The sequence below is a fragment of the Eptatretus burgeri genome, chromosome 4 (genome assembly GCF_056783735.1).
Source record: "Eptatretus burgeri isolate ZD-2024b chromosome 4, Ebu_testis_v1, whole genome shotgun sequence".
Classification (NCBI taxonomy): domain Eukaryota; kingdom Metazoa; phylum Chordata; class Myxini; order Myxiniformes; family Myxinidae; genus Eptatretus; species Eptatretus burgeri.
The window spans coordinates 90,956,489-90,969,228 of record NC_140964.1 but is presented as its reverse complement, the minus strand read 5'-3'; the positions used below and the strand labels follow the sequence as shown (position 1 = coordinate 90,969,228).

The window sequence follows — 12,740 nt, the reverse complement described above, 5'->3', positions numbered from 1 at the left end:
TTGTTTTCATCGACGAGCTTTCAGGGATCCCCATAGGTAGTAGTCGGGAGGAGATAGATCCGGGGAGTAGCGAGACCATGGGTTCTCTGTCTGTCTTATTTCTTTTTCTCTTCTTAATTATTTTGGTCTGGCGCTGCAGTCATTGTATCGTGAACGGTGCAGTTTCAAATCATTGTGTATGATTCTACCAATGGACATGCAAGAAGTTCCCAACAGCTGTGCAGGTCGGCGTGTCGAGTTTTTTGGAGAAGCCTGCAAAGCTTCTCTTATAGCCTCAATCTTGTCAGGTGTTCTCACCGAAGGTTTTCGACCACTGCGTCCTTTAATTTGGTCTTTCACACTTCCAATGTCTCTAAATCTTTCAACAATACGTTTGATAGTTTTGTATTGTGGAATTCTTGCATTTTGATGGACCCTACAAAACTGTCTTTGTGTAGAAACATTTGACTTCATTGCAAAAATTATCTCTAAGATGAGCATCTGCTGGGTTACAGAGAAATTGTTGGACATGTTTGAAACTTTTATGGAAAAGGCTTTAAACCTTGTTCTTCAGGAAACCTGAAAATAAAAGTAAAATTATGACAGCAATTTGAAAAGTTGCATTTCATTTTGGACCATCCCCCAAACTATACGGTGAATGCACTCAGATATTCAGAATGGGAATGTATCCCAATTTTACATGACCACCCCTACACACAGGTTTTGAGATTTAAACATAAAATTCAAGTATCATGAGCTATGTGTTCAGATGGGAGTGCCAAACAGGCAAAGCCAAATTTATTATAATTGTTGGTTTTATTACTAATCTTATGATTTTTATGTTGTGGAGGATGAGTTTGATCTGCATTCGCTTCATATACTGTATCAATCATGCCAATCGGTGACATTTTAACGTCCTATTTTTCACTTGGCTTCACCTTTCTACCATACTTTCGACAACTCTGGCATGCATCTGCCTTTAATTAGCCTTACCTATCAGTTATGTTTTTTGATTTCCTCCCCACCCTGTACCACAGGGAACGAACATCGCGTCAGGAAAAGTTATCGGTATCGTGGTGGCCACAGGTGTGTCCACTGAGATCGGGAAGATCCGTGATGCAATGGCCAGTACCATTCAGGAGAAAACGCCATTACAGCAGAAGTTGGATGAATTTGGGCAACAGTTATCCAAGGTCAGCTTCTTATGAAGTTCTTCCAATGACATGATCAAAATATTTGTCATCCATCTTTTCTGTTAGGGTTGTTGCATTTTGAGGGAATAAAGATGTACATGTAGTTTTATTTCGCTATTCTTTCACTGTTGTTATAATCTTAGTGTTTGCAATAATTGCATTTTGAACAATTCTTTGAAATTCAAGATTAAGGTTCATCGATTGTTCATTTTTTTTGAATTATTCAAGTTTTTGTAAGTTTCATAAATTATTGATGACTGTTTTGTCACAAGAATATTTGTTCCCCCCCACCCCCTTACATCTGCTTGCTCTGCTCCAGGTAATTTCGGTGGTGTGTGTTGCCGTATGGCTCATCAATATCGGGCATTTTGCCGATCCAGTGCACGGCGGGTCATGGTTCCGTGGTGCTGTTTACTACTTCAAGATTGCCGTGGCTTTGGCTGTGGCTGCCATCCCAGAAGGCCTGCCCGCAGTGATCACAACCTGCTTGGCACTTGGCACACGGAGGATGGCCAAGAAGAATGCCATAGTGCGCAGTCTGCCATCTGTGGAGACACTTGGATGCACGTCTGTCATCTGCTCTGACAAGACCGGGACCCTTACCACAAACCAGATGTCTGTTCGACGAGTGAGATTGGGCAGATCAGATAAACTTTTTTGGGGCATGCGCCAGGGTTTGGAGTGCATCTTTCCTGATTTCCCAATTTGATTCTCCACTTGCGTAACATGCATTCCTTCCTCACACACTGCAACAGTGGCCTTATTGGCTTTGGCCTTGTTGAGCAACATTGTTGCCTTTGTTTTGCTGCTCAGCCTTTTTGTAGGAGATACGTAAGATTGCAATCTAACTGTCGTGAGAAGACTTGCTTATGAATACCTTGAGGATGACATTCTCCTATGTCCTCTTTTTCTCTTGTTCCCCACCTTTAGATGTTTATAATCAAAGACAACTCAAACCTTCCCATTGAACTTGAAGAGTTCATGGTTACTGGATCCACATATGCACCTGAGGGACAGGTGTATGTACCCACCTTTCTGCTCACAGACAGCTGGACAACAGCTGTCTTATCACTTGTCATTACTTGTGCCCTCCCTGAACGCAGTTTGCAATTAATAAGTTATTCTCTAGTCTCAAATCTCAATGACAAGATTACAGTGAGTGTTTCTCATTCGATGTATTACAGGTAGACCTTTTGTGGATATGCAGAGCCGATGTAGATTCAAAACCTTGTTGGTCATTATGTTGGGAGAGGAATATTTTGTATGCCTTCCCCCAAAAGACCTACAAAGTTTTGAATATATATAGGCCCTGCCCACCTCCAAATGGTCTTTCTTTTGGAAGGAATCTTTTCGATAGCAACTTGGTATTTAATATCATTTGGCAGGTAATCTTATCTGCTGAGCACTGCAATGTGAATATGCTCGTTTCTGCTTAGAATGAAGAATGACCGACCAGTGAAAATTTCTGACTACAACACCCTGAGAGAGCTTGCTACCATCTGCTGTCTATGCAATGATTCTGCTTTGGATTATAATGTGGTAAGCTGTATGTTCTTGTCCATCATAGTGTTATGTGATGCAATCTTTGAGTGCATGTGTGTGATATTTGGGGCGGGGGGGGGGGGTTCCAACAGTTTGTGCTTTTCTTTGTTACCGAGAGGTGCCAAAGTTTGGGTGTACGTTGGCTTGCAAAAGTATTCACGCCCTACCAATAATGCCACATTAAGATGAATTATGTGGAAACAAATTTCCAAATGAACTTTTTTATTCATAAATGAAGAGATCAAACTAAACACTGTTATAGTTAAATGAGGTTACATGCCAGGAATTCCTCCAAAAAACATGTACAAATCAAAATTCACTGGTTGTGAAAGTATTCAGTCCCTTAGGTCAGTACTTCGTGGAAACACCTTTTGCAGCAATGACTGCTATGAGTCTTTTTGGGTAGGTCTCTATCAGCTTGGCACAGTGAGATGGTGACATCTTTGCCCATTCTTCACGTGAAAATTGCTCTAATTCTGCCAAGTTTGATGGGGATCGTTGAGCAGGTTTTCATCAAGGATTCTCCTGTACTTTGCACCGTCCATTGTCCCTTCTATCCTGAAAAGCTTGCCAGACCCTGCTGATGAAAAGCAGCCCCGTAACGTGATGCTGCCACCACCATGCTTGACAGTAGGGATGGTGTTGACTGAGTAATGTGCAGTGTTCGGCTTGTGTCAGGCATAAAGCTTTGAATGTAGACCAAAAAGTTCAATTTTTGTCTTGTCTGACCACAAAAGGAATGTAGTATCATTAAGATGCTTTTTCACAAACTCAATAAAACTTTTAGATACATCTTTTTCAGTAATGGCTTCTTTCTTGCCACCTGTCCATAGAGGCCAGCTTTGTGAAGGAAATGGGATGTTGTTAATTGATAAACACTGACCCCGATTTCAGTCATTCTTCGATTTACAGTGACATCCCGCTTGCCCGGCTGTTGAGTTTGGATGGGCGACCTGATCTGGGTAGAGTCTGGGTGGTAGAATACGTCTTCCACTTCTTAATGATGGATTTTACTGTACACAAAGGGATAATGAGTGAGTGAAATCTTCTTATAACCCTCTCCTGAACTGTGCTTCTCCATCACTTTATGTCTGACTTCCTTGGAAAGCTCCTTAGTCTTCATGTTTGCCTTGTTGGTTGACCAAGTGAGTTGCACCTTAAAACTCCTTGGATAAATGTGGGAATTTAATTTTTAAGTTAAACCACTGATTACATACAGGTTAAAACTGTTACTTATTTTTCAACATTTCAAACAAACAATTTGCTCCTGAAATGACCAAGGGTTAATTAGGCAAAGGGGTTGAATAATTATGCAAATAAGAATAATCTGATTTTTCTCTGTTAATCCAACTTATTCACATTTATCTGCATGTTTTTTTTCCTTTACCACTTTGGAGTAGTTTGTGAAGACTATACATTAAGTTTGATTTGAAAGCTTCATGAAATAAACTCAGGTGGCATCAAAATGTGAAAACTTTGGAGGGGAGTGTCTGCTATTGCAGGCCACTGTGTGTGTGTGTCTGTGTGTGAGTGTGTACGTGTACATGTATATGTTTGTGTGTGTGTGTGTGTGTATGCATGTATATGTTTGTGTGTGTGTATGCATGTATATATATATATATATATATATATATATATATATATATATATATATATATATATATATATATATAAATTATATATACATATGTGTGTATGTATATGTATGTAGATATATTGTTGTGGGCCAGGGGTCGGGTGAGAAGACCACCGGGTGGGGGGGGGGAAGCTATCTCGGGTTCCCACCAGACTCCCCGGAATTGCAGGCCATCACACAAGGATAATTCCATGGCGCAGCGGGTCGCTAACTGACCGTGAATGCCAATAACTCAACCGCGTGACATAGGGTGCTGTCTGTGGGTTAACCGGGTTACCTAATTAATCAAGTGATTTAATTACCGGGGAACACGCCCTTGGTATACCTTGTCCGAAACCGGATCACTTTGCCGGACCGGATGCAGCCGAGCGACTGCCAAGGACGTACCGGCTGAAAGGAATGGATCGTGGAGAATAAAGTCCTGGCTAAGCTAGGATTCGGACCATGCTGGATCAATGGAATAAAAGACAAAAACGAGCTGGGAACATTTTTAATAATAATTTATTTACAAGCAGGCGAAGAAAGTCATGTGGTACAGAGAATAGTTTTATTGTTGTATGTAATGCAGGGAGAGGAAGAAATTGGAGAGGCGCGACAATATACAAGCAAATTACAAAAGCAGACACACAGCAGAGTTATCCCGATATAATTATTGTACAATCTTAACTTCAAAGAGGACAGGCGCCAGGACAAACACACACAAACACACACACACACACACACACACACACACACACACACACACACACACACACACACACACACACACACACACACACACACACACACACACACACACACACACAGTACCAGTCAAAAGTTTGGACACACCTACTCATTCAAGGGTTTTTCTTTATTTTTACTATTTTCAACATTGTGGAATGATAGTGAAGATATCAAAATTATGAAATGAAACATATGGAATAATGTAGTTCCCAAAAAAGTCATCTCTGCAGTAGAGGTAACTCTAGGTCTTCCTTTTCTGTGGCAGTCCTCATGAGAGCCAGTTTCATCATAGTACTTGATGGTTTTTACGACTGCACTTCTTGAAGAAACTTTCAAAGTTCTTGAAATTTTCCAGATTGACTGACCTTCATGTCTAAAGTAATGATGGACTGTCGTTTCTCTTTGTTTAGTTGAGTTGTTCTTGCCATATTATGGACTACTACAGTACAGACAAAATAATGGTCTTTTACCAAATCGGGCTTTTACTGTATACCAACCCTACGTTGTCACAATACAACTGATTGGCACAAATGCATTAAGAAGGAAAGAAATTCCACAAATTAACTTTGAACAAGGCACACCTGTTAATGGAAAAGCATTCCAGGTGACGACCTCATGAGGCTGGTTGAGAGAATGCCAAGAGTGTGCAAAGCTGTCATAAAGGCAAAGGAAATCTACTTTGAAGAATCTAAAATATAAAATATATTTTGATTTTTTAAACACTTTTTTTGGTTCCAACATAATACCATGTGTTATTTCAGAGTTTTGATTTCTTCACGATTATTCTACAATGTAGAAAATAGTAGAAATAAAGAAAAACCCTTGAATGAGTAGGTATGTCCAAACTTTTGACTGGTACTGTGTGTGTGTGTGTGTGTGTGTGTGTGTGTGTGTGTGTGTGTGTGTGTGTGTGTGTGTGTGTGTGTGTGTGTGTGTGTGTGTGTGTGCAAGCCTGGTGTTGGCGCAGTGGTTAGGGCAGTGGCTTGGGACCCAAAAGGGACACTGAATCAGCCCCGTTGGGACACTGAATTAATATGTGTGTATATATATATATATATATGTACATATATATGTATATATATATATATGTATATATATATATATATATATATATATATATATATATATATATATTGTTGCGGATTCGCGCCCGCCGGCATGCGAGCGGCCACGTAACTCGAATCGCGGCACGTCACCCACCGGACGGACAATCCCGTCGTGACCCTCTCGGACTAACGCCGGGAACTAGTCACGGGTGGGCCTTTCGGCCTCACCACGATCGTGCCAATCGCCCCCCCGCGTGGGATAGGGTTGCTCGCCAAATTCGACCTACCTAAGTACCCACACGGAGGGTAGACCGGGCGATCGCACCTCGCCGCAGGTCGACTTCGGACACGGGCCACTTTAAGCGACCCGTTCCGTACTATCGGGATAACCGAGCGGTGTTATCGTCAACCTGGACGGTTCGATTAATTATCGGGCGTTTTAGCCCACGACCAACCCTTTACGTGAAGTAAGATAGAGATTCAATTAGAGAAAAGACGAAGCGAAACGGGAGAAACAGTTCAACATAGCACATTTATTTCGCGATGGCACACGGATAGCACACATATACAATTATACACCAAAAGCAAATGTAAAAGAAGAAGAAACACACAATAATGCACAAAAAGCAAATGTAAAAGCAAAACACAATGCAGATCTACCACCGACTACCGAGCACACGGCAACACTTATACAGTTTTACTTCACAGACGGCGCCGACAACACATATACTCAAAGCAAAAGAAAAAGGGACCACCCTCCACTATGAGGGGGCAGACGGGCCTGGAGCCGAGACCGCGTCGAGCCTACCCGTCTGGTGATGAGCCGCAAAATGGCGGTGGCGCCCCGACTCCGCGGGCCTCGCGGACAGTGTCTGGAATGGGGTGGGAACGGGGCCCCCTTCTCGCACTATCTCAGCGCGGGGGGGAAACAGGAGGGGGTTGTTGATGCTCGGGGGGATGAGGATATCTCGCTGGTTCGGGTCCAGCGACGAGCGTCTCCACCGCGACCTCGGTCGCGTTATCGGCCTCCCCTCTCCGCAGCTCCCCGACTCTGACACGAGCACCCCCTCGACTGCCTTCGCCGCCGCCACCTCTCCAACTCTCCACAGCTCCGTCCAACTGCTTTCTCCGACTCTTCTCTTGACTGGCTCTTCCCAACTCAACTCGACTCTTCCCAACTCAACTCGACTCTTGGCGAGCGAACGCGGCCCTTTATAGCCCCCGTGGCCTCGCTCCTTCACCTTCGACCCTTTACCTCTGGCTGGCTCCCCATTGGACAGAGGAAAAGTGGGCGTGAATGCTTTTTGATCCATGAATCTGCATATAGCGATATTACTCCGACGCACCTGGATGCGGGGCCAAATCGCCCCATGCTCGCTGATAGGCGTGAGTCATTTTTGATCCGTTTTCTTCGGAAAGGCTGGTGTTTCTGCACCCGCTGCTCGGTGCGCGCCCTGCACGGGTCCAGTATCGATGCCCACAAGCGGGAATGACGGTGATGCGATGGTTGCGAGGGCGAGTTGTGACGGTAAAGGTCGTGGCTGTTGTTGTGAAGCGCGTTGCGGTTGGTTGTTGTGTGATGGCTGTTGAGACGTGGTTGGTGGTGGTAGTAATGGTAGTAATGGCGGCTGGTCCAAAATAAAGATAGTAAAAGAAAAACGGCTATCTAGAGGGGTCGCAGCCCGAATGAATGACATTTATTCCCTCTAAACAACGGGTTTGGGCCGAACTACACATATACTTACAGAGATATCTCACCTAAGGGACCTGAATGGTGGTTTGCGAATTTCGTCAACCACAACAATATATATGTATATATGTATATGTATATGTATATATATATATATATATATATATATATATATATATATATATATATATATATATATATATATATATATATATATATATATATATATATATATATATATATATATATATATATATATATATATATATATATATATATATATATATATATATATATATATATATATATATATATATATATATATATATATATATATATATATATATATATATATATATATATATATATACACATATATGTGTATATATATATATGTATATATATACCAAGTCGAAAACCCCAGGGGGTTGACTCAGCCTGCCATCCTTCCGAGGTCGGCGAAATGAGTACCAGTTGTACTGGGCCCGGTGTATGCCCCAGTTAGAATAGGTGTACCATATCCCTGTGTGTTGAAAGAGGTGACCAGGGTTGCGTCAGGAAGGGCATCCGGCATAAAAACCTATGCCAAATCATTATGCAGACAACAAAACGAATTTCCATACCGGATCGGTCGAGGCCCGGGTTACCAACGACCGCCACCGGTACCGGTGGTCAGCAGGGTACCAGTGGAAATTGTGCTACTGCTGGGTGAAGGAGGAGAAGGAGACGGGGAAGGCGAGTCCGGAGGCAGTGGGAGAGGGGGAAGGGTAGAAGTGTGCAGGTGAGAGTTGGAACTCTGAATGTTGGGACGATGACTGGCAAAGGGCGAGAGTTGGCTGATATGATGGAGAGAAGAAAGGTGGACATACTGTGTGTACAAGAGACCAAGTGGATGGGGAGTAAGGCTCGGAGCATTGTAGGTGGTTTCAAACTGTTCTACCATGGTGTGGATGGGAGGAGAAATGGTGCCGGGGTAATCCTGAAGGAAGATTATGTCAAGAGGGTATTGGAGGTGAGGAGAGTGGCTGACCGAGTGATGAGTGTGAAGTTGGAAATTGAAGGGGTGATGATGAATGTCATCAGTGCATATGCCCCACATATGGGGTGTGAGATGGAGTATAAAGAAGATTTCTGGAGTGAGTTTGATGAAGTGGTGGAGAGTGTATCCAAGGATGAAAGAGTGGTGATTGGAGTAGATTTCAATGGGCATGTTGGGGAAGGGAATAAAGAGGATGAGGAGGTGATGGGTAGGTACGGTCTCAACAAGAGAAATGTGGAAGGGCAAATGGTGGTAGAGTTTGCAAAAAGAATGGAAATGGCAGTGGTAAATACGTATTTCAAGAAGAAGCAGGAACACAGGGTGACATAAAAGAGTGGAGGAAAGTGCACACAGGTGGATTACATCTTAAGCAGGAGATGCAACCTGAAAGAGATTAGTGACTGTAAGGTGGTGGCAGGGGAGAATGTAGCTCGACAGCATCGATTGGTGGTCTGTAGGATGACTTTAGAGGTGAGGTTGAGGAAGAGAGTGAGGGCTGAACCAAGGACCAGATGGTGGAAGCTGAAGGAGGAAGACTGTTGCGTGAAATTTAAGGAGGAGGTGAGACAGGCGTTGGATGGTGGTAAAGATGGGTTGGATGATTGGGCAAATACAGCAAAAGTGGTGAGGGAGATTGCTGGGAAGGTACTTGGTGTGACATCTGGACAGAGGAAGGAAGATAAGGAGACTTGGTGGTGGAACAACGAAGTGCAGGAAAGTATAAGGAAGAAGGGGTTGGCGAAAAGGAAGTGGGATGGTCAGAGAGATGAAGAAAGTTGGCAGGAGTACAAGGAGTGGTGGCAAAAGGCAAAAAGAGAGGTGGCAAAGGCCAAGGAAAAGCCATATGAAGAGCTGTATGAGAAGTTGGATACAAAAGAAGGGGAAAAGGATTTATACCGATTGGCAAGACAGAGGGACCGAGCTGGGAAGGATGTGCTGCAGGTTCGGGTGATAAAGGACGCAAATGGGAATGTGCTGAGTGTGTTGAGAAGGTGGATGGAGTACTTTGAGGAGCTGATGAATGAAGAAAATGAGAGAGAGAGAGAGAGAGAGAGAGAGAGAGAGAGAGAGAGAGAGAGAGAGAGAGAGAGAGAGAGAGAGAGAGAGAGAGAGAGAGAGAGAGAGAGAGAGAGAGAGAGATAAGAGAAGAGAAGAGAAGAGAAGAGAAGAGAAGAGAAGAGAAGAGAAGAGAAGAGAAGAGAAGAGAAGAGACAGAGACAGAGACAGAGACAGAGACAGAGACAGAGACAGAGACAGTTGGAAGAGGTGGAGATAGTTAATCTGGAAGTGGGGTGGATCAGTAAGGATGAAGTGAGGACTGCTATGAAGAAGATGAAAAGTGGAAAGGCGGTTGGCCGAGATGGTATGCCAGTGGAGGCATGGAAGTGCTTCGGAGAGATGGCAGTGGGGTTGTTAACCAGATTGTTTAATAAAGTCTTGGAAAGTGAGAGGATGCCGGAGGAGTGGAGATTAAGTATACTGGCTCCGATTTTCAAGAATAAGGGTGATGTGCAGAGCTGTGGAAATTACAGAGGGATAAAGTTGTTAAGCTACACCATGAAGGTGTGGGAAAGAGTAGTGGAAGCAAGGTTGAGAGGAGAGGTGACAATCTGTGAGCAGCAATATGGGTTTATGCCAGGAAAGAGCACCACTGATGCAATGTTTGCTTTGAGAATGTTGATGGAGAAGTATATGGAAGGCCAGAAGAAGTTACATTGTGTGTTTGTGGATTTAGAGAAAGCTTATGATAGGGTGCCAAGAGAGGAGTGGTGGAGAAGTATGTGAGGATCGTGCAGGATATGCATGAGGACAGTGTGACAGCAGTGAGGTGTGCAGTAGGAATGACGGACCGGTTTAAAGTAAAAGTGGGATTGCACCAAGGATCGACTCTGAGCCCTTTCCTCTTTGCAATGGTGATGGACAGGTTGACGGACGAGATCAGACTGGAGTCTCCATGGACTATGATGTTCGCGGATGACATCATTATATGTAGGGAGAATAGGGAGCAGGCTGAGGCGAGCCTCGAGAGGTGGAGGTATGCACTGGAGAGAAGGGGAATGATAGTCAGTCAGAGTAAGCGGAGTACATGTGTGTAAATGAGAGGGAGGGTGGTGGTATGGTGCGGTTGCAAGGAGATGAGGTGGGGAAGGTGGATGGGTTTAAATACTTGGGATCAACTGTCCAAAGTAACGGAGAGTGTGGGAGAGAAGTGAAAAAGAGAGTGCAGGCAGAACGGAGTGGTTGGAGAAGAGTTGCAGGAGTGATTTGTGACAGAAGGGTAGCTGCAAGAGTGAAGGGGAAAGTATATAAGATGGTAGTGAGACCAGCTATGTTGTATGGTTTGGAGGCGGTGGCACTAACAAAAAGACAGCAAGCGGAGCTGGAGGTGGCAGAGTTAAAGATGCTGCGATTCTCTTTGGGAGTGACGAGGATGGATAGGATAAGAAATGAGTATATTAGAGGGACAGCGCAGGTCGGACGGTTTGGAGACAAAGTGAGAGAGGCGAGATTGAGATGGTTTGGACATGTGCACAGGAGGGAAGCGGAGTATATCGGGAGAAGGATGTTGAAGATGGAGCTGCCAGGCAGGAGGAGAAGAGGAAGGCCAAAGAAGAGGTTCATGGATAAAGTGAGGGCAGACATGCGGGTGGTTGGAGTGTCAAAGGAAGACGTGGAGGATAGAGCGAAATGGAGACGGTTGATCCGCTGTGGCGACCCTTAACGGGAGCTAGCCGAAAGAAGAAGCCATGTATGTATATATGTATTTCTGTACGTATATATGTGTATATGTATGTATATATGTATATATATGTATATATGTATATACAGTATATATATATATATATATATATATATATGTATACATATGTATATATGTATATACAGTATATATATATATATATATATATATATATATATATATATATATATATATACATATATATATATATGTATATATATATATATATATATATATATATATATATATATATATATATATATATATATATATATATTGTTACGGTTGTGGGAATTAGCGGAGCACCATATCGGTCCTGAGATCAGTTATGTCGATTAGTCTGTGTTCAGATAGATTTCCCCACAGATGTTTAAAGGAAATTATTCGTGTAACCGGGCTGTGATCTTTGAGGTAGCCGTTTTTCTTTTGCTATCGTTATTTTGGACCAACCGCCTTTCAACCACCACATCTCCACAATGCCAACCACCACATCTCCTCGCAAGCTCCTCAACAACATCTCATCAAACCTCTCCACATCGAAAACATCGCTCGCATCAACCATCTCCACAACAACCACAACCACCTTCTCCACAACCGCATTTCAACCACCGCAACCGCCTCTCAACAACCACGCCACTACTTCAACAACCACACCACTACTTCAACAACCACAACCACCTTCTCCACAACCGCCAACATCCCCACAGACAACGGACACCACCATCGAATCACATCTCTGCCAACCAACGCGATGGATACTCAAAAACACCAAAGAACTAGAGGGGGAGCACTCGGTAGAATGCAAAACCTCCGCCGCTAATACTGCTGGGTCACTTAAGTGAGCCTGATATCCTATTCATTCAATTTGAGGTCAACAGTGCTCACAGAGTTATAGTTTGCAACTTTCCCTTTTATTTTTTAACTTTTACATACTCAATTCATTCGTCATAACTAGAATCCTTGAGACAGAAATTGATTTTACGTGGGTATATCCACCTGAAGTTCCAAAATCAGCCGCAATTATAATTTTGGCATGTTTTTTGTTGGAAATCACTTGTAACATGAAGAAATGCAAAAAAAAAAAAATCGAAATTTTGTTGAAAAAAAGGTTCCAAAATTTTTTTTCTCTAACAATTTTTTTTGGGGGAG

General features: G+C 43.1%; 1 protein-coding gene across 1 annotated transcript in view; it reads left to right on the top strand.

Moving 5' to 3' along the window:
• LOC147028660 (sarcoplasmic/endoplasmic reticulum calcium ATPase 1-like) overlaps positions 1 to 12,740 on the top strand; it is a 77,334-nt gene that overhangs the window by 38,327 nt on the left and 26,267 nt on the right. The window contains exons 9-12 of the mRNA XM_085879284.1: positions 1,017 to 1,172; positions 1,492 to 1,800; positions 2,103 to 2,191; positions 2,609 to 2,711. Coding sequence (XP_085735410.1) covers positions 1,017 to 1,172; positions 1,492 to 1,800; positions 2,103 to 2,191; positions 2,609 to 2,711 — 657 coding nt within the window. The remainder of the gene's footprint in view (positions 1 to 1,016; positions 1,173 to 1,491; positions 1,801 to 2,102; positions 2,192 to 2,608; positions 2,712 to 12,740) is intronic.